The sequence below is a fragment of the Acipenser ruthenus genome, chromosome 3, assembly GCF_902713425.1.
Source record: "Acipenser ruthenus chromosome 3, fAciRut3.2 maternal haplotype, whole genome shotgun sequence".
NCBI classification, from domain to species: Eukaryota; Metazoa; Chordata; class Actinopteri; order Acipenseriformes; family Acipenseridae; genus Acipenser; species Acipenser ruthenus.
This window is the reverse complement of record NC_081191.1, coordinates 75,573,399-75,594,807: the sequence shown is the minus strand read 5'-3', so window position 1 is coordinate 75,594,807 and position 21,409 is coordinate 75,573,399. Positions and strand designations below refer to the sequence as shown.

The 21,409-nt window shown below is 37.3% G+C and overlaps 1 protein-coding gene and 1 pseudogene across 1 annotated transcript; one reads left to right on the top strand and one right to left on the bottom strand.

Moving 5' to 3' along the window:
* Window positions 1-835: 835 nt before the first annotated feature.
* Window positions 836-2,449, bottom strand: LOC117394372 (piggyBac transposable element-derived protein 3-like; annotated as a pseudogene).
* A 5,042-nt stretch (window positions 2,450-7,491) lies between these two features.
* Window positions 7,492-20,269, top strand: tcea1 (transcription elongation factor A (SII), 1). The gene is made up of 10 exons (XM_033992584.3): window positions 7,492-7,661; window positions 8,937-8,999; window positions 10,209-10,314; window positions 13,521-13,638; window positions 14,480-14,628; window positions 15,896-15,952; window positions 16,898-17,052; window positions 18,087-18,233; window positions 18,748-18,819; window positions 19,629-20,269. Exons 1-10 carry the CDS (start codon window positions 7,587-7,589, stop codon window positions 19,635-19,637), a joined length of 951 nt encoding a protein of 316 aa, XP_033848475.1. The 5' UTR covers window positions 7,492-7,586; the 3' UTR covers window positions 19,638-20,269.
* Window positions 20,270-21,409: the final 1,140 nt, after the last annotated feature.

Below are 21,409 nucleotides of genomic sequence, written 5' to 3'. Positions count from 1 at the left end.
TTTTTTTTTTATTACCTTTTGGTTGCTGAGTTATATAGCAAAAACCTTGTGTTTCAATTTTGAAATGCTATGCACCACAGGGTACATGTTTTTTGTGTCTAGTTATGAATGTTCTTACATTTATAGTTTATATTTTAAGTTATTACTTATTGACTTATTGTCATAAAAAAGCAATTTAATGTAATACATGGTTGATTTTGGTCAAAGATCAAAATGCTAAGATTCCTGTAGATTGTAGTGAATATGTATTAATTTTCTTATCACTTACAGTATAGATTTAATTTACAGCAGCAAAAACTTAAATATAGAAATGTATAAACCTCTCTTATTGATTGCTTTTACTTTACAAAACAGCAAAAACTTTGTAAAACTGCAAAAGTACAAACAAACTAAATTGTAAATTTCTTCTCAATTAAAACTAAATAAAATATATACATTAATACAATAAATAAAACGCACACATAGGTAAACACTATACATTTCAAAATTCTAAAATCAGTGCAACTTATTTTAAAAACAATTATTTGAACAGCTAACCATTCAATAAATTCAAGGTTAAAACAGATCTGTAGATATTTCATCAATAAATACACATATTATAGCTTACTTTTTGATTATTCTAATCAGTATTATTTCTATTGTATTTTATATTTCATTACATAACTACAATTGGATTTGAATTCAAATATAATATTAATAACTTGTACTAAAAATGTTGTTGTTTCTAAATATGAATACAAGATCTCAACCAGTTAGTAACAGACTACAAGAACATTTCATGTGAAAAAAAACCCACTTATTTTCCCATTGTTATCTTTGACATTCTCCAGCCAGTTTAACGGTGAAATAATCTGAAGCAGAATCGTGGGTGAAGCCCAACTTCGCATTTGATGCATTTATACATTGTGTTTTTGTTGCAAGTAGCACATCTTGGCTTCTCAATTCCATCAACAAGGTGTTCCTTTCCATCCCTGCGCACACTCAGTAGTACTCGTTTGTCAAGGAGCTGTGGTTTACCCATTTGACGTCCAGTAGCTGGTCGAGAGGCATAGGACAAAATGTAGGTTTTCACTACCTCCCGTCGAAAATCCAAAAGTGACAGTGTTTTGGTCTTGTGAGCATGTGAACGGTGATAAAGCAGCCAAGCATTCTGCATGGCAACATCAGGCAAAAATGCAAAAAAAAGGGGCCACCACCACTTCTTACTTCTGATGCCAATTCGATAGCTGCCAATATTCTGATCCATGCGATCAGTTCCTCCCATGTACGTGTTGTAGTTGGACACCAATTGCGGCTGAACAATTTCAATATGCTGTTTTTGTGACCGTGACCATCTTCTGGCTGTCTGTAATGTGTTCACTCCAAAGGCTGTACTGGCAATTGTTACAACGCTGTTGTCATTCCATCTACAGATAACAAGACCAGAATCAGACACTTCCCTCCTGAAGTCAAAGCTTCCTCTTTCTTCTTTTTTCATAGCATCAACAGCCTTCAGTGGACACTGTTCAATCCTGTTGGCTCTGATTGTACCTGTGGCAAGAATATGTTGACTGTACAGCACATCAAAAAGATAGAGTGAGGAAAAGTTGTCGAAATATAACTGATAATTTAGGTCCTTTGGCATAGATTTAATCAATGACATCACCAGTGATCCTCCAAGGCCAAGCTCAGGATGGTATTTTGGTGATGCTCCACAGTAAGGATCAAACTGCAGCAAATAGCCGAGATGTGTGTTTAGGCACCAGATCTTGTATCCCCAGCGGATTGGTTTCCCTCTGAGAAACTGCTTGGCGGAATGTCTGCCATAGTAAGGTAGCATAGCTTCATCGATATCTAAGTTCTGCTCAACTGGTCAGAATTTGAGAAAACGTTTGTTTAACAGGTCAAATACTGGGTGCATCTTTCCCAACTTGTCACCTTGAGGTAGGTTGGTGTTGTCAGCGCAGTGAATGTTAGACATGATTTCTTCGAATCGATTGATGGACATCCCCTGGGTAACAGCTTGATTTATCACATCGTTTTCATTTTCCCAGAACATCCTTCACCTTGGCAGTGGGACATAACCAGAAATAAACAGAATGGCAAGAAAAACCTGCATCTCTGGTTTTGTGACACTGAAGTTGGCTTTTCCTTTTTGCAATGCATAAAGGTTTGACATCTCCACAATCATCTCAATGACTTCATAGTCAAAGAAAAGTTCAAACAGTTCCACTGGGGAGAGATCTTCAGTCAAATGTTTGGGTGTCTCTCCATTCCATTCAGGAGCTGGTTTAGATTTTGGTCTATCCCTTTTCACCCAAACATGATTTGCCTTCTTTTGAGGCAGGCTGTCACTGTGTACACTGATGCAATCTGTGTTGCTTGTGTCATTACAAGGTAGTCTAATAGTGTCAGGTCCACTTGTGCTAGTGCCTTCTATTCCACCTATGGCAACTATCTCCCCCCCCATGATGTGTAACAGTGGCAACTGCTGTGGCAAGAAGCTGATTGTGACTTAAGTTATTTATGGAACCTCCACCATCCTCCTCACCACTGTCTTCATCTGAGCGGTTGGATTTTCAGGAGGCGTAATAAAGACATCAGCGTGATTAAAAAAAAACAAAAAACATCATCTTCCAAAATATTCAATACTTCATGAGCAGTGTAATGTCTATGAAAAAATACAAAGATTAGTATACAGCACTTGCGATGCATAATATATCCAGCATGCTGGCTCACAGTATTCACTCAAATTTACCAAAATTCATCTCTATGGTAGGGGTGGGAGGTGGGGCGAGGAGCAGAGTCAAAAGTACAGAGCCCTGCCATAATAAAATAAGCAGCCTTGACATAGAGCTAACATGTATTGTACCTAATTGCAACACAACAACCAAGCACAAAACAGAGCAGACACAAACACATCAGTATCTGGTAGCTTAGCCTTTGACTAATTAGCCTAATTAACTCTGACTTCCAAGAGAAAGGCCAGTAGATAAAAATGACAATATCATGAAGTTACATGTTTTTTTACGAGAAAATAAACGTAAAGTAGTGCACCTCATACAGTTTCAGAAAACCTGTACCCTGTGGCGCATAGCGTTTCAAAATTGAAACACATAAACTAAGTTTTCTAACTTTAACAGTTATTATGATAAATCTAAAAAATGTACTATTTTGAGATCTAGAGAAGTCAAACTAAAATTCTACATCAAATAAAAATGTTTTTTTTTTTAATTTATGGAAAAAATCTTACCTTTTTATGGAATTCATGTTTTAGCTGATCCTTCAGATATACACAGTGAAACAGGAAGTATGGCGCTGTTGCCATGGTAACCAGCTATGTCAACTGGTAGCAACAGGGGTCAGCTAATATATTAAAGGGGCAATACATATATTTCTTCTGAAATATGAAAGCAAGGTTATAAAATATGCGTGTTTCAATTCTGAAACGCTATGCAGTAATGGGTTAAGTGGTTTGTGTCTCATGACATTTGTTTATGCTGGCTTTAAAATATACGGTACCTTTTTTTTTTGTTCTGGGTAAACATTTTAAGTTTTAATCACAAGCTGTATAATAAGCTACGTGTAACATGTATATATGTGCATTTTCAGCTTGATGAGCCTATGGAACACTAAATATAACCGGAGAACTGTGACATTTTGCTTAAGTATTTCCATTACTTCTATTACTATTAACACTGGAAATGTTGTGTTCAAATGAAAAATGTTGACCTTTTAATTCAGTTAAACATTTTTTTTTAAGGAAACAAACAAAAAAAAAACCCATTAAATGTACAATTAAATGAGTACAAATTAATAGGCTTCTGCATATTAATTTGGTACACCAGAGGGTAACCATTAACTTGTCACCTTGCAACATTTTTCTAGGTGGGTGTATGAACTAGATCAGTAATAAATAATACATTGAACAAATGTTGTATCTCTTACATCCTCTAGGGGCAAGCACACCTTAATCTTGACCTGAATGCCGTGAACCAAACACATGCAATTTGTAATCTGTGCAAGATTCAAACCCAGTTCTTCAGAGGTGAAACCCTGAGTGAATAATTTACTCAGCATCTACTGTAAAATACTGTTTTGGGGAAACACAATTTTTCTAATGCTTTAAATAACCATGTAACAATGAAACAAAAAACAACAAAAAATAATGCCTGAAAGCAACAGTCATGATAAGGGGGAAAACATATCTGGTCCAATTTTAAAGTGCAAAGGTAAAGGCAAATTTTCAGAAGTTGTTTAATGATAGTTCTTTACTGTCAAAATTGGCTATGTATGACTTTTAGCAAGCCAGAATGGTACATTCTCATCCCATAAAGCACTATGTTGTCACCAGCTTAATTTATTGTTTATGAAGTGCACAATAAAAGTGGTACAACTTAAAGGTCTTTTGTGGAACCCTTTCACACTAATGAACAGGAATCAACCAGCATCTTCAAGTGTGGCTTTTGTAACAGGTAAGAGTTTGTGTGTTCTTAAAAGACAACAGGTGGTACAGTAGTAAAATAGCAGCTTATACATTTTGTATTTATTTTATGATTCCCTGTTGTCCTAAATGTAATTGTAATATGAACGGACCTCACCCCAATTAAAACACAATGACATCCACCTCAAACCGCAGACAAGTTTGTTTTAAACACTCCTCAAAAAATTACTAAATGGGAAATCTTACCGCATTATAAAGGAAAGATGGCAGTGTACCAGTTTTTTTTATTTGTTTTTTGGTTGTTATTCCTCTCACAATACTGGCCATTGCCTTTGCACTCATTTCAAAATAGGACCTATACTTTTTGCTATTTTATTTACCCTATTTTCATTTTAAAGTTATGCCCCATTACTTATTCCTGATGCTCGCAGCCAGTTTATACAGCATGGTCCTGTTTATCAAAGCATTTTACTCTATGCTGCTTGGACAGTACAAAGTTATCTGAAACTGAATTTAGTTTAAATGATAATTTGAGACATTACATTTTAATGTGTTCTATAGTAGAGGTTTAATGCATAATAAATTGCATTTGGATTAACGGTTCTTAGATAGACACAGGTTGCCAATTGACCAATTCTGTGTCCCCCCAAAACTTTTCCATAATGTGATTGTGCTTCTGTGGGTGGAGTGTAGGCAACAGCCTGTAACAATGTGTGCAGTACTCTGCCTTTTGGCAATGCCATTGACTTGGTATGCGCAAGGATTGCTATTGGCCAGCTTTCAATGAAGAACAGGTGACCGAACAATACAAAATGTTATATCGAAGACACTGCATTATCAAAAGTGCAAAATTGTGTGAGCTTTACTCTTTCAACACTGCACAACTGTAGACATGTGCCATTCTGTTACAATACTGGGTTACAAATGAAAGGTGGTCTTCATATTAAAAAGTGTAATGAAAAACAAACTATTGGCTAATCCATGCAAACAATTTCTTACTATCCCCATTATGATACACTGCAGAGTTTTACAAGATAACCTCTAATTCTGTTGTGATAATTTGTGGACATTAAACTTGTAGTTTAAACGTTTTTCATTGAATTTATTAAGTTTATTTTAGCACTGAGATACACCTGTCACAAAGACAATTGTGTTCAGAGCTGGTATAACAATATATTGTAGCATACCAGCTATTCGGAAAGAAGAAGGAATAGAGAAGAGATTAAATGAGACCAGATGATTTAGGTCCAAATGGCAATTATTTTATCCAGTCGACATGACTCTTGACAGCTGTGGAGAAATCTTACTGCAAGCTGTCACACTTATTGCCCTGAGGAGCTTGCAGGCTCCCCTTAAGTAGCTCCTATTACGCAAACAACACTGCAACATTGTAAAGCATTTCCCCAATCACAGCCCCCTGTCCCTTGTTTCAGTCCATGTGCACCCATCCTTCTCCTGAGTTGCACTAAACTGTCCATTGAGGCAGACTGTTGCAGCCCCTCCAGGCTCCAGCTCCCATGTGCGCCTCCTTGCACCGTGTACACAGGAGCTCAATGCCCTGCAGGGCTGGTGTTGCTGCTAGCGAGACTGAACCAACAACGGCGCAGCCCCAGCATCTTGGACTGCACACGCCATTACACAACCCCCCATTAGTCCATCTCGTCACCAAGAAGGCTTACAAGTCCCGATGCCACTGTGTCCATTGCAAAATGACAGTGTCCGGGGTACCAGGTGTCCACGGCTGCCCCGCTGCTGGGCTTACCCCCGCCGTGCTCTGCACCACATTATGCTCCTGGTGTCAGTGCAAGCTGGCGGTTGTGTGCTGCTGTATCGGTCCAGGCTGGGTTGATTGTGCACTGGAGACAGGTGGTGGTGGAGTTTGCCGGCCACTGTGGGGCCACCCCACGGGGTTGGCTAACTCTCCCAGTTTGTCCACCACATGGGCCGGACCCTTTTCGGGATGCTGGAGGGTGGCAAACAGGGAGCGGGGCCTCCAATCCCCACAAGACCGCCCCGGGGGATTGCGGCACTGCTGGCTCCTGGTGACTCACTTGTAGACATTGGGCCATACCAGCATCACGTTCAATCCCGTGTCTACCAGTGTGATGCAGTGGCCCCCCTCGATATGGACGGGGATGCGGCAGAAGTTCCCCACCGTCGTCCTCCCCACGACCACAGCAGGGCTCGGCAGGCTGGCACAGTTTGCGGGCGTTCTGTCAGCTGCTTCTTGGGGGAGTTGGGCTCTACGGTCTCCGGTCACTATCGCCCCGAGAAGGGCGATGACCTCCTGCAAAAGGAGCAGCAACAGTGTGTTGCTCTCCAGCCCCAGCATCTTGGACTGCACTTTATGTTCCAAACATTACTTTTTTCAGTATGTTTTAAATAAGCTACTGATTGCTTCAAGAGTTGATGCTCCTGTCACTATAGTTTCTAACTGTTAGGCCAGGATATTTCCTTTAACCAGTCCATGTCATCATACTCAGACTGGGAATCTGGAAAGGCATAGCTGTATTCTCATAGTCTCGCAATAAAGTTCCATTTCAAGTGGTGTCCAGTGAACAACCATTTCACTGCAACATCTTTCTAACTGCGTATTCTATGACTCACTGAAATAAGTTATATTACTGGAGTTATAATCTATTTCACTGACACATTGCTGTAACACTTAATGTATTTGCTTACGATTGTAAGTCGCCCTGGATAAGGGCGTCTGCTAAGAAATAAATAATAATAATAATAACATATCAAGGATACAGATGTTTCGCACATATCCATCATGTTTACAATCCTTTCGATCTGATATCAACTCCCGATTTTAATTGTGTCTAAATTAAAATGCAAGTTGATTTTGATGCAAACAAGTTCATTAATATGGCTAGAATTTGGGAACAAATGTGCCCCGTTATGTGTACTGCAAAACAGAACGAAATGCATTTTTTTTAGCTACTGTACACACGCTTCTCGGTATGTCAAGGCATAACAAACAGTGCATACATCGATTGTATCTCCCGTCCCCTTTTCTCCTTAGTGATTAGTCTTGACTGTAGTGTTTGCTTTTGATACCTGAAGCCCGCCATTAACAGCATTTGGTCACTGAGCTGCTTTCATTGTGTTTTTTTTCCAATTTGTTTTATATTTTTAACAGCAATTAAATATCCAGACCATGGGGAAAAGGGAGGAAGAAGAGATCATAAGAATAGCTAAAAAGATGGACAAAATGGCGCAGAAAAAAAATGGGGTGAGGTTTGTTGTTGCAGTATTTTGAATGGAGGGTATGAAATATTGTTGGTATGTATCCGTATTTTTTTTTTTTTTACAGCGCTGTTATACTACTCATAATCGGTGAAATATTGTTGGTAAACACAAGTGAATAAGAAACCTGCACATAAACATACAGAAACACATGTTTATTTAAAATAATGTACCCTTTTCAAGCATAGTGAGTTACCTACCTGATCTCATCCACTCACGGGTACCGGTACGGGTAACTCGAATTCATGTTTTGTTTCTTCGCCACTAGTCGTAGTACACATCACATGCAACAGTCCGATTTGGCAAAAGAGCAAGCACAGTATAAATTTGTACTGCAATGTTTGTAAATAAATGTGTCCATATTATTTGAGAAAATACCATTTGCAGTGTAATATAATATATTTTTCAGTTATTTGCTTATGTTCTCGTGTAATGTTTTGTATTGTTGCGCCACAAGGACAAGTTGGCCTAGATCCCCGATCCTCGATTGTGAAAGCAGTTGAATTAGCTTCTATACTGTTCTGGGAACGCGATGTTTTTGATGGTGGTTTTGTGTTGGACGTGTTGTTACTTTTAAAATTACACAAGTAACCATATTCCTGTTTAGCTGTGTACAAACAGTGTTACAATACAATCAACTAGATACAACAGTGGACACAGAATGTATATCTACTCCAGTCAATAAAGTAGATTTGTTAAAACCCAAGATAACTTTCGCACAAAAAAATAATTGGGTATACTATAATCAACATAACAATTTAAGGTCACACGTTTATTCTTTCAATCAGAAATAAATATACACGTAATACTACTGTTTGCCTGCATTTAGCATGATTTTTCTAAAACTGGTAATGAAAGCTGTTATATATATATATATATATATATATATATATATATATATATATATATATATATATATATATATAACATGTTTGGGAGTAAAAATGTTATGGCTCTTGTAAAGCATGTTTCAATGAAACACATTTGATTAAACAACAGTAAATGTGCTCAAAGGGGGTTCATTTCAAATGTGATATTTGAGTAAATTTACTGACTGCTAAATACAAATAAAAGTCATTTATTTTTGTTATTCGACTTAAATTTTATATTCTTAGTAATTGTGCCCAAAATGTTTTGCTTTTTTAATTCCAGAGCTTTTGTTAGCAAAGATTTACTCAATGTGAGTTGCCAAGTTTTACAAATAATCCCCTCAGATAAGATCTTGAGTTTGAAGACTGTTTTTCGTGTTTCTTTGTTACAGTCTGAAGCCTTGGATCTGCTGAAGGAGTTAAAGAATATACCTATGACTCTGGAATTGTTACAGGTAAATTTAAAGTTAGTTATTTCTTATAATAGTGCTACACAACGTTTTATAAAGAACCAAGGGAGGTGGACAGGGGATTGTCCTGCTTATCCTGCTTATCACCAGCAGCAAATAAACACATGAGTTGGCAAGATGAATACATGGGGTTAGAATTTATTATAAATGTCTGGTTCTTAGAGGAGGAGAAAAGGCTTGGCCTTTGAGTTAGCCCTTGTATAGCTGGATTTTGGTTCTTCAGTAGACTTGTGTGAACCCATGAGAAGTATTTATGTTGTAAATGAATGTGTGGAGAATTTCTGTTTCTGGTTGTATTAAAACACTGTGCTGAAAAGTTCACTTTAGGTCCAACAGGGGTTTAATACAATTAAATAAAATTGGGGGTTAGTAACACAGCTTGAAGGTACTGGTTCGTGTTCCTTGGTGACGGGAAGATTACTGCTCAGTGGCATGCAAACTGTTTCTCATGCAAAGTATCTGGTACCATTACCGCTAAACGGCATCTGTAGAAGGTTTAAGACAGGTTTTTAAAAATAAATACATTGTCTTGTGGGTCCCTGGGTGCCTCACCTGGTAAAAGCACTGCTGGGTGTGTGTGTGGTGAGTCATGCAGGAACAAGGTTGGGGTCAATTCCTTTTTTTCCTATTCCATTTGAAATTCCCAATTTAAATTCCCATTCCCTTTTAATCAATTCAAATTCCATGTCCTTGAAGAACTGAGAATTCATTTTTAAAAAGGAATTTGAATTAATCCCAACCCTGTACAGAAACACAGTGTCTTTGCATTTAAACAAACCAAGTTGGATAACTCATTTTAAGCAAGCACATTTTAGCAATGTTTATGATACATTCTAAGAAAGGCATCATGCTAGATGCATAATGTTTCTAAGCTTCACTGGAACAAAGGAAACCAAATGGATCTCCATGGCAACGTGGCAGGGAAGCAATTAACCAGGCCTCTGCCAAGCAGGATTTACATTTTAAATAAATGTAATTTTAAATCTGGATAAAATGATTTTAAAAAAGCATATTATAGCAATTTGTGCAGCTTTTAAAACTATATGTTGTTTTTTTCTTTGCTGGGAAACGTCTTAAATACATTCTGCCTTGCTTATTAGGGTGTTCGGAGTCAGAAACTGGCAAACTTAACCTCGTCATAGACCCCGGCTGTAGGTTTAGTGACGCTTTAACCTGTTTTTTTTTCTGTTCTAGTCTACAAGGATAGGAATGTCGGTGAATGCCATCCGCAAGCAAAGCACAGATGAGGAGGTTACATCGCTAGCAAAGTCACTCATCAAATCCTGGAAGAAGCTATTAGGTAACAGGGAAAGAAACATAGATTGTGGTGGGGTAAGCGTTTGTCCGTAAGTTACAAACCATATGCACAACTGAGTTATATTTAAAGGTGCATTCATTACTAGAATTACCCAACATTGTGAAGTAATACTATTGTTTTGGTACTTGTGATATACATACCAGATTCTGCAGTCAATGCCCCGGTTTGAACATTTTCACCATTAATTCCCGGTTTTTAATAACCGTGCACAAATAATGCCGGAGTGGAAATGTCGCGGCTCACGTGAATAGAAAAAACTGCCTAGTAGTTGCTCTCTGCATTAATGATTCAGATGATTGCTTGCATCATCAATGATGAAGGTTCAGATGAAGAAGTTTGGCGGTTTCGGATCAGGTGATAGACACCACAGTCTGATTGATCACGCTTTCCTGTTACGCTACAATCCATATTTTGGAATTTAATTTTTTTTTAGAAGCTGCAAACTTGTAGCAGGCTTTTTTTTTTGTACTGAACATTTTAATCTTAGTGCTACTTTGGATGCTACGTTAAATTATTTCATGTTGTGTTTTCACACTGGACACTCCAATTTCTTACAGAGATTATGTAAAGCCATTTTAGTGGACTGAATTTCACGTGTTTATATATATTTTTAAATATATAGCGACTTTTAGTGTAGCGTTTTTCACCTACAAATGTGGTCATGATGTGCTTTTGCACTGCACACTCAGGCTTTTCAAAATAAACAGGCGACTGACGTGATCCGCTGTCTAAAATGATGTGTTTACCAGCTATTTATATTTTAAAATATTATGATTATTTTTGGTTATTGTACCATTTTTTTTTTTTTATTCCTTTTGTTATGAGATGTTGGGTGGGTAATGTCATGTATAGAGGCTGTATGCCTTTAAGAAGAAAGGCATGCTGGGATATCAGTTGAGCCCTTGTCAGCTGAAGGCAGAAGATGAATGGGAGAGGGAGATCTGAGAAGGAGGAGGAAGAAGAGAGTTTGGAGAGACACTGAGCCAAACTTTTAAAATAAATCTGTGTGACTGCAATACTTGGTACGAATAGGCAATGTAACATTTGTTCAAGTTTATCTTTTATTATGGAAAGTTATTTTATTGAGGTTAAAGGGGAACTGTACTCAAAATAACAAGGCTCTGTATACATAACAAATGCGCCTTGCTGCGCCAGTTTTGTTAAAAAGTCAAGTGTTAGGCCAGTATTTCATTTTTTTGTCAGCTTTCTGGGTCAGCTGGAAATGGAAGCCGCCACCATATTGGATCCTTTCTGGCTCCGCTGTTACGTCATATCGTTGACAGCCACCCACACCAGTGAACGACACTGGCAGGGTGAATTATGTTAGAATGCAAAGCGTTCGGGTGCAAAAATAACAAAAGGAAAAACAGTAACAAAAAGTATTTGTGTGCCTAAGCCTTTAAACCAACAAAGGGCAGCTATAACAAAACAATGGCTACTATAGGAACGGGACATACACTCAATAGAATACTGGGTGCGTTCATGGAGATCATTCTGCGTAGATTCTGTGCAGAATCAGACCAGTTTAGCCAATGATCTTCTAAGAATGATCTCCGTGAGTGCACCCATTGGCTAAATTGGTCAGATTCTGCCCAGAATATGCGCAGAATGATCTTCGTGAACGCACCCACTATGTGTGCGTACCTAAATTCACAACACTTCTGGGTATTTAGGAACGCTTCCTTGCATTCCTAAACTAAACGGTAAAATTTTAAATGAACGACTCTGGATATCGGTCTGCATCTTCAGAATCTAAAAAGAATGTTACAAAAGCTTAAATACAAGTTTGTATTAAATATGCTGCATTACGTGTGTGTGTGTGTGTTCGCATTTACTTTTTTCCATAATACTTGTTTTATTTCTTAGCAATATGAACTTCTGTTAATATGGGGCATAACACATTATTTAAAAATAAAATATAGTGCATGATGGGATACTATCATATTCATTTCCAATGTTCATTGCGCTGCTAGGAACTGTAACCAAACTATTCTAATAGCGTTAGTGTTTGTATGCATTACGCCTGACTAAACATTAAACGGTACTTCAGTGTGTAATGTTTTTGAGTATGGTTCTCAATATCGGTTATGTAGTGTGGACAGGGTCTAAAAGTAAATATTAATATTTTTGGCAAAGCCAAATATGAGATGTATTGCTGCCACCTACAGGACTGGAGTGTTAATCAATGCTATTACATTGCAGAACAGTTTTTTTTTTTTTTTTTTTTTTAAAACAAGCAAGCATTTTATGGTCATTGCTGCAGTGTAGTAGATTACTACGAATATGCATGTCTGCGTCCAGTGAACACAAGACAATATATATATATATATATATTTTTTAAATTGTCAACAAACTCTGGTTTGAAGATCACCAGACTAAGCCTTTCTGGTGATTTACCAGTGTTAAATTGACAACAGAACTGGCAGAAGACACAGGTGTCATTGTCTATCAAATCAACAGTACTAATACCTCTTAAAGGGTAAGAAGACTAAAAGGCTAAAATATGCACAAGAACATAGAAATTGGACTATGGAACAATGGTCAAAGGTGCTTTGGACTGTTGATGGATGGATGGACAACGACACCTGTGCCTTCTGCCAATTCTGTTGTCAATTCAACGCCTGTCTTCTTTCTATTCCTTAAGGATATTATCTTCAAGTATTGCTCATCCTTGTTAGATAGCTTTTTGGGACTTCCAGTCCTTCCAGATCATGTTTCTCTGTACTTGTTGATTTATGCTTCGGATACCACACCTAGAAAATCGAGTGATTTGAGCTATTTCACTCAATGTTTTTCCTTCTTTATGCAAGTCAAGGTTGTTATAATAGTAGAAAACACTAGTGGAGGCTTTGAGTAAATTCTTGATGCTCATAATGCATCAGAGTAGGAACATGTCTAAGACTTTGCACAGCAGTGTAGATACATTATTGGCTGTAGTGTATGTTTAGTTAAAGTTTGAATTGTTGATTTCACAGGGTTTGTAAAACCACTTGTAATATTTGATGGCAATTTAAAAGTGTGTTAGGCAGGAGGAATGTATGATTTGTTAGGTCTTTTAATTTGGTTCTTGGTAGATTTATATCACATTACTATTTTTATTTGTGTAAAAAATGCAGCTCCTGCACTTCAAAACAGAGCCCTTGTTTGACAAGAGCTTTATTTCTTTTGTTCTGATTTCTTTTGGGAAGACGAACCAGGAGGAGCAGAAAAGCCACCAGAAGAGAAGAAAAAGGAGCCTTCCTCATTACCAGCCATTGCACCTGCTTCATCTTCTTCACAGAACAGTCCTGAACCAAGAGAAGAAAGGTCTTTCTTAAACCATGATATATATATATATATATATGAAAATGAACAAATATTTAAATTGAGCAAATAGCAAATATCCAAACATGAAAATCCCATGTTCATCCCAGCACTAATGTATATGTATATAAAAATAAATTAATTATACACACATTATGTAGCACATTGTAGTTTCACAATGAACCGTCTGGCACATTCCACAGAACATTAATTGATGTTACACATCCCTCAAACTATTTAAACTGTTGGGGCAGCAGTGTGGAGTAGTGGTTAGGGCTTTGGACTCTTGACCGGAGGGTTGTGGGTTCAATCCCCAGTGGGGCACACTGCTGTTGTACCCTTGAGCAAGGTACTTTACCTAGATTGCTCCAGTAAAAACCCAACTGTATAAATGGGTAATTGTATGTAAAAAATAATGTGATATCTTGTAACAATTGTAAGTCGCCCTGGATAAGGGCGTCTGCTAAGAAATAAATAATAATAATAATAAACATGTTACTTGCAGTCATGTTGAGTGCATTATAGTGGCTGCCCACAATAGTCATAATATTTCAACCCTATTTTGATAAACAAGTTTAACTTTAATAAAATTATTTCTTGGACACACATCCCTCTAGCAAATCCTGTTTGTCTGTGCCAAACCCCTTATCCCTACCTGGAGGATGGAAAAGAAAAAAAAAAACGCCTGACGGAAGAAATGTGAGGCTGTAGTCATGTTATAAAAGATATGATCAATAATCTAGAACCATCAATACTGTTTTAAGGTAATTGCTTGCAACACAGTGAGTATTTATTTGCCTGTTTGTTTGTGATTGTTAAAGCATGTTGTATTCTAATCTTCTAGCAGCTCAAGCAGTAACTCGAGCAGTAAAGACGAAGCTGGTGATGTTCCTGTAAATTCTCTGATTACAACTTTCCCTCGAGCCCCAAACACATCTGACTCTGTGAGGATTAAGTGCAGGGAAATGTTATCCAATGCTCTTCAAGCAGGGGGTACGTTTTATTTGTTGATTATACATTTTCGAACATGGGGGGTTGTGGCAAAGTGCCCCGCCCCTGTGTGCATTTGTGTGTTCTGTGTTGTATGTTGCGTGTGTTAATGTTGGTGTATAGATTGGTACACAGGATATAAACGGGTCTGTGTTTCACGTGTGTTTAAAGTGTATAATTATATTTAGGCACGAGGATGGCACATCACTTCACGTGCAGATAAAATATGTATAATGTGTGGCATGGGGTTGCACAGAATTAATTCACGTGCTGGGATTCAAGTTAATAATTAATTAGTAATTGAATCCCAGCACAACAGTATATATAGATGCACATTTTCATTCAGTCGGGGTTGGTGTTCGGTGAGTGGAGAACGGGAGAGAGAGGAGAAAAGAAAGCAAAGCAAAGTAATTAGTGTTTTCACTCACCGTGTTTGTCCGTTTGTCTGTTCACTGTTTAGTCTGTTTTGTTTGTCTCTTTATTTTGGCGTATAGTGCCGTGTCCCGTGTTTTTGTTACAACCTTTTTATTTTCTGTTCTGTTTATTAAATGCTGAGCGCGATCACGCGCTCAGCTATACCAAAACCCCAAGTCTCTCTGTATTCCTTCCTGCTTCTGGTCTGACGCCACCCACTCTGGCCGTCTTTGTGACAGGGGTGTAGGGCTTTTAAAGAGTAAATAGCGGGGTTCTGAAAAATACAGCATTGCACATCCCCACGTGTGGCTACAACTGTGTAAATAACATACCTGTAATTTTTCTTTTCATTGTTAGCACCCTGACAACTTTTTACACTTATAACTTTAAAGTCTGTTTCAAAGCACTTTTCAATATGTCAGCGCTAGTGCACTGTGGTTTGAGACCTGTCCTCTAAATCACTGCAGGAAGAGTGATTTAAAAGAAAAAAATATATAACAAGTGCTCTGGCTTTTCTGTTCCGTACCACATCATGGATCGTTATTACTGTGTTACCCGTTTGACAATGTGGCAATAATCCTTACACTGTCAGTGCACTAGAGCTGGCATTTTGAAAAGCGCTTTGAAACAGACTTTAAAGTTTTATAAGTGTAAAAAGTTGTCAGGATGTTAATGAAAAGAATAATAATGGGCCATACAGTGTGTGTGTGTGTATTATTTATGTCAAGATACGCTTAACTTGCAATCCTTAAATACAAGTAGAACATACAAGTTGAGTTTCCTGTGTATTCAACGGTACTGTTCTGCATGTGTTTTGTTCCCCATGTTCTAATTAATATTTCTTGATTCTTTCCAGATGACTATATTGCTATTGGTGCTGATTGTGATGAACTTGGAGCCCAAATTGAGGACTATATCCTTTCTATCTGAAGCACTTTGAAGGCTTCAAAGCAGAGATTGTCAAATTTATGTTAACATTTCACACATCTTCTACGTATACCTAACACATTATCTTAAAGTTTCAGCAAACATGTATTTTTAGTTTTATAGCATGATATATATGAATATACTAGGTTAAATAAATCTGTTTGCAAGACATGCTTTTGAGATTAACATGCACTTCCTGGGCTGCCTTCCCAGTCAGCTTTGAAGTCAGTAAGATGCTGGCCACAAAGACACTGTGGGTGAAAATGAGCTAGGCAGTAAAGCAGTAACAAACTGATATTTTTCTTTAACCTAGTGAAATATAGTAGTTTCCGACTAAGAGAACACCCCTCGGGAAGCAAGTAAAGTGTTCTCTTAGTCGAAATGTTCTTTAAGACGGAGGTGACCACCGGACACAATATGAATCATTGAAAAAATAAATGTGTATTACTTGTTGTGACATACGTGCATCAACATAGGAAATGAACAGAAGAAGTAAGAGAAAAGCAATAGGCAAGTGTATGTGAGTAAACTATAAATATAAAGTAACAGACAGACTAACATTAATAAATGAACTGTCAAACTAAATTAACACAACACCCCTACACACGTTTAATTATGAATGCCTGTACAGGAGCAATATTCAAGACATGCACAAAATGATTTAACAGAATGTTGAAGCAACTCACCAGAACAGAAAACACCAAATTGTTTGCCAACTTGTGTCTGATCAAAGTTTTTTTCAGGATCTCGAACAATTTCCAACTTTTTGTAGCAATTTTGCTGTTTGTTTGCATGCCATTTTGTAGTGATGAGGTGCACTTGTGGAAATCAGAATACAATATATTTTTAAACAACAGAGAAAGACGATCTCTGAGAAAAGGCTAGGAATTTAATTCAAAGTAAACTAATAAGTTCCTTGACCAGTCTGCACGTATCTTTCGGGAATTCAAAAACATTGACATGAAGTACAAAAACAGGGTTCGGAGTAGGATCGCAAATCTAAAGGATATTAAAAACCCCAATCTTAGAAGGAATGTCCTTTGTGGAAATGTTGCTCCAGACAGAATGGCCAAGATGACGGCAGAGGTGAGGCGAAAACATCTGCTCATGTTCATGGGTGTTCTCCATGAAAAAACAATTCAAACAGCAGGACAACAAATGAAGTAGGCAGGTTTATTCAACAGATTTATAACATCAAATACATTAGGACACCCTTGTTAGAAGGAGGTTTCATCTGCTGTCAACCATGTGATGGTACAGGTGGAACGAGGACATGGCCTTCCCAATGATGCACATGGGCACCAGTACCAACCCAGCCAGTTAGCGAGACTGGCGAGAGGCATGGCCTGCATCCAGGATGAATTGACACATTAGAAGCAACAATAGTTTGACACATGACATTGACAATAAATCTGACATTAAATTACATTAGATTTGGACTTGTGCTCTGACTCCTGGACTACCTGCAACCAGCCTAATGCTGATCGAGTGAGTCAGTGGTGATTCGCTAGCGTAAGAAAGACATTCATTTTGGCCTGATCCCTCACCTGAACTGTATCCTAGGGATAAAAGCACCCCTCCCTCAGCCCCCCCCCCCCCCCCCCCCCCCCAATACAAGAACCCAGTTCCAAACAAAACAGCAACATAATGCCAGGAGAGGGTTTGCATGAATGACATTGGACAAGAGAAAGCTGGTAGGTAAGTACTCTCAAACTAAACCATTTATAGTAGGTAGGGTGTTTGTCCCGCTCTGTCTGAACTACAGCAAGCTTACATTTTTGTTGTCTGAAGGGTTAGCGCTTAAAATACAGCCAGTGGGTTCTATTCAGTTGCTCTAAATAGTGGAAGATCTAAATGCCAGCACTGAGATCATTGTAATTTGAGAAGCATGGTTGTGAAAATCTAACCGAGCATTAAGTGTCTTTTATGCATTTCAGTCTGTACAAATATGTAAAATGTCAGAGTGGGTTCTATTTTTGTGATTTAAATGTGATATTTATATTTACCACAGTTTACGTTATTTGCCCCCAGTGTCCAAGCAAGTTTAAGGGTGTGTGTAGTTATTCCCTTCTTGATGCCTCATCAGGAAGAAAATAAATCTGAAAAAATCTTACATGCAGGATATGGCAAGCGATGAACTTAAGGAGATGAGAAAAAACCTGACCAAAGAAGCAATCCTAAAGCATCAGCTAGCAAAGACAGGAGGCACCCCATCTGACATGTTCTGTTGTGGGAAATGCAAGAAGAGGAATTGTACATATACACAGGTATGTGCTTCTATAGACAGATGAGAACAAGTCAGCGTAAGTGATGCGGGGGCAGGGGGCCGGGGGGGGGGGGGGGGGGGATTTATATGAATCTCTATTGTAGAAATTCCAAAAATTTTCACAAAAGTGCATATAAGCATCGTACAGGTACAATGGCGTACCACTGTCATATCTAATACGTAACGTCTTTCACCTATCAAGGTTCTTCAGTACCTTGAGTATGAGAGGATGCAGTCAGAAAAAAAACATCATTATTGTCCCCCCATGGGATTAAATCCCTGGTGACTGCGATGTAGTGGAGGCGATTGTACTTCTGTCCGTCATACTTTACATGTTTCCATGTATCTGAAAAACTGCTTTTGCAATTGTGATGAAGCTTGATATTAACAGTATTTAGCATGTACGTTATGTACATCACATTGGGAGCCAATTAGATAAATGAAGGTGCATATATCTAATTGGCACTCAGTTGTTTTTAATGTAATTAACTGATTCCCTGGTTCATGTTTTGCAGGTTCAGACCCGTAGCGCTGATGAACCTATGACCACATTTGTTTTCTGTGTTGAATGTGGAAACAGGTGGAAGGTAAGTCAGTTCAGATTATCTGTGTGTGTGTGTGTGTGTGTGTCTGTACACTTTACAAAGGAGAGAAAAATAACTGTAGATGCGGGCGGTTTGTATAAAATGGCAAGGCACACTTTTGTATCGACCCAATACGTTTTTGTCATATGATTTGTTTGCATGAGAAACTGGTGTGTGTGTGTGTGTGTGTGTGTGTGTGTGTATATATATATATATATATATATATATATATATATATATATATATATATATATATATATATATATATATATATATATAAAAAATAAATATGTGTGTGTGTTTCAGATACCACACCTTGAAAATCGAGTGTTGCGAGCTATTTCACTGAATGTTTTTTCCTTCTTTATGTGCAAGTCAAGGTTGCTATAATAGTAGAAAACACAAATGGAGGCAACATGTCTAAGACTTGCACAGCAGTGTATATGTATGTATGTGTGTGTCTATATATATATATATATATATATATATATATATATATATATATATATGACACCCACATACATTCACTGTTTGATTTTCCCAAACAAACAGAAACCTACTTTAGCAGAACTAATTACATTGCAGAAATATTTTGAAGAGTTACTGAATCAGTTTGTGGCACCAAAGGTTAATTCACTTTAGTTTCACTCACTGAAGCCTGGTTTCAGATCAGTATTAGTGATATGAGTTTGATGGTGTCAAGTTTTCCCTCCATAATTAGTACTCAATTACAAAACCTGTCTGCCAATCCAGCACTTTTTATTGGTGCCACCCACTTCAGTTTTGATTTTTAATGTTTTCCTTCTCCCTAGTTCTGTTGAAGAGTGGAAAATTACTCCTATGGGCAAAGAGAAAGACTAATACAGCTGGACCAGGACTTCATGAATACTCGATTTATACCTGTGTTGGTCATGCTATATTTTGAGGGTGTTTTTTTTGTTGTTGTTTAGAACTGTTAACAAACAGCTAATAAACATGTTAATGTACATTATTTATTTTCAAACTGTTAGTTAATAATATATAATAGGCCACTTAAAACTGCAAACACCAGAACCCTATGGATGATCAATACCCAGTCGATCATATGCTTCATATCGGTTCAAATTGTTAATGTAGTAATGTTTAGCAAATTGTCAGGTTTTTATTAACACTAACCCTAACCATAACTCTAACCGTAAGCTAAAAATTAACAATGTTTAAACTAAAAAAAGTCCCTTAAAATAAAGTGTGACCCCTGTGTTTGTAAACTAGAGCAGACATAGACATTTTATATCAAACTTGGTGTATACAGATGTCCACAAAGTGAACCTCTAGTTGTTTTGATTAAATCATCACTTCATCTGAACCATTTATTGTATTTTAATTAGTTAGTTAGAATTGTGTGTCAAACTATGGTTGATGTTAAAACATTTTTTTTATGTGTAGTTTGACATTAAAATTGTATCAATAACTAGTGCTTTGTTTTGTTTTGTATTTTCGTTTGAAAGAGAATGGGAGTTGTGAGCACTGAACTGGTGAATAATCACAGCTTGAAATGCTCAATGATTAAATATGAGGTCAAACTATAATAAGAAACTAAGTGAAGCTGACAAACATGTTGGCTTAAGTCTCCTAATAAGTTCAATTGTCACACTTCTTATTTACTACTATCTTATTTGGCTTTTTTCAGCCTATTAAAAGGTTGACAAACATCCTATAGTGTTATACATTACCTTTGCTGTACCCATTTAATTTAAACTTTTGTGATTGTTGGAATATTTTAATTCACATCATAGGTGAATCAGCTGGGAAATAACCCTAAAAACATTCCTCCACTTGGGAGTGCTTGACCTTGGAATAAGAATTTGCCTCCTGAATATCAAGAAGCATGGTAACATAGATTCGCCACACTTTTATAAAATCTTTATGTACAGGTGGTCTACTTTTTCGTGATGCTGTTATGTGAAATTGTGTATTTCTGGCTGTGGCAGCAGATATTTTTTCTGCTGATGTACTTTGTACTTTTTACTTGTCCTCACAGATGGGATAATTGGATAATTTCATGCCAAATGGACTACAGTTTGGGAATGTTTTAGAAGTTTTATTGAGTTTTATTGAGTCAGTCAATTTAGCGTGTTTTTTTTTTGTTTGTTTGTTTTGTTTTTTTAAATATAATAAGATCATGTATCAGCAATTTGAGAAATCAGGCGCCTGCTAAATCTGCTGTGAACTGACCAGACTTGTAGGTTATCCAACCAAATAGTCAATCTCACCTGTCTGTAGGTCTTTCACTGTTTTACCTATTGAAAGGAAAGAAGTTTACCTTGACCAGTTCACATCAGGAGCCTGATTGCTCAAATTGCTGGCACATCATTTTTTTTTATTTTTCCCAAAAATATAGCTTTATGGCATATCAAAAGCAGAAGTGTGTATTTGCTCTCTCTCTTGAGTTTTGGGGTGCTGAATGAATGCCATTTTTGGCATAATATCCACTTTGGGGCTTAAGCAATCAAGTTTGACTGACCATAAATAGTAAATTCTAATGTGATCACCAAGGGAAATTAGTCCATTTAAATCTTATGCATTATTAATCTTGCCCAGTTTTAACAAGAAT

Bases quoted from the DNA above. Each gene is read 5' to 3' on its own strand.
- tcea1 (XM_033992584.3), top strand. From the start codon at position 7,587: ATGGGGAAAAGGGAGGAAGAAGAGATCATAAGAATAGCTAAAAAGATG. The intron at 14,629-15,895 runs GTACGTTTTATT...GATTCTTTCCAG, and splicing joins CAATGCTCTTCAAGCAGGGG to ATGACTATATTGCTATTGGT. The intron at 18,234-18,747 runs GTATGTGCTTCT...CATGTTTTGCAG, and splicing joins GGAATTGTACATATACACAG to GTTCAGACCCGTAGCGCTGA.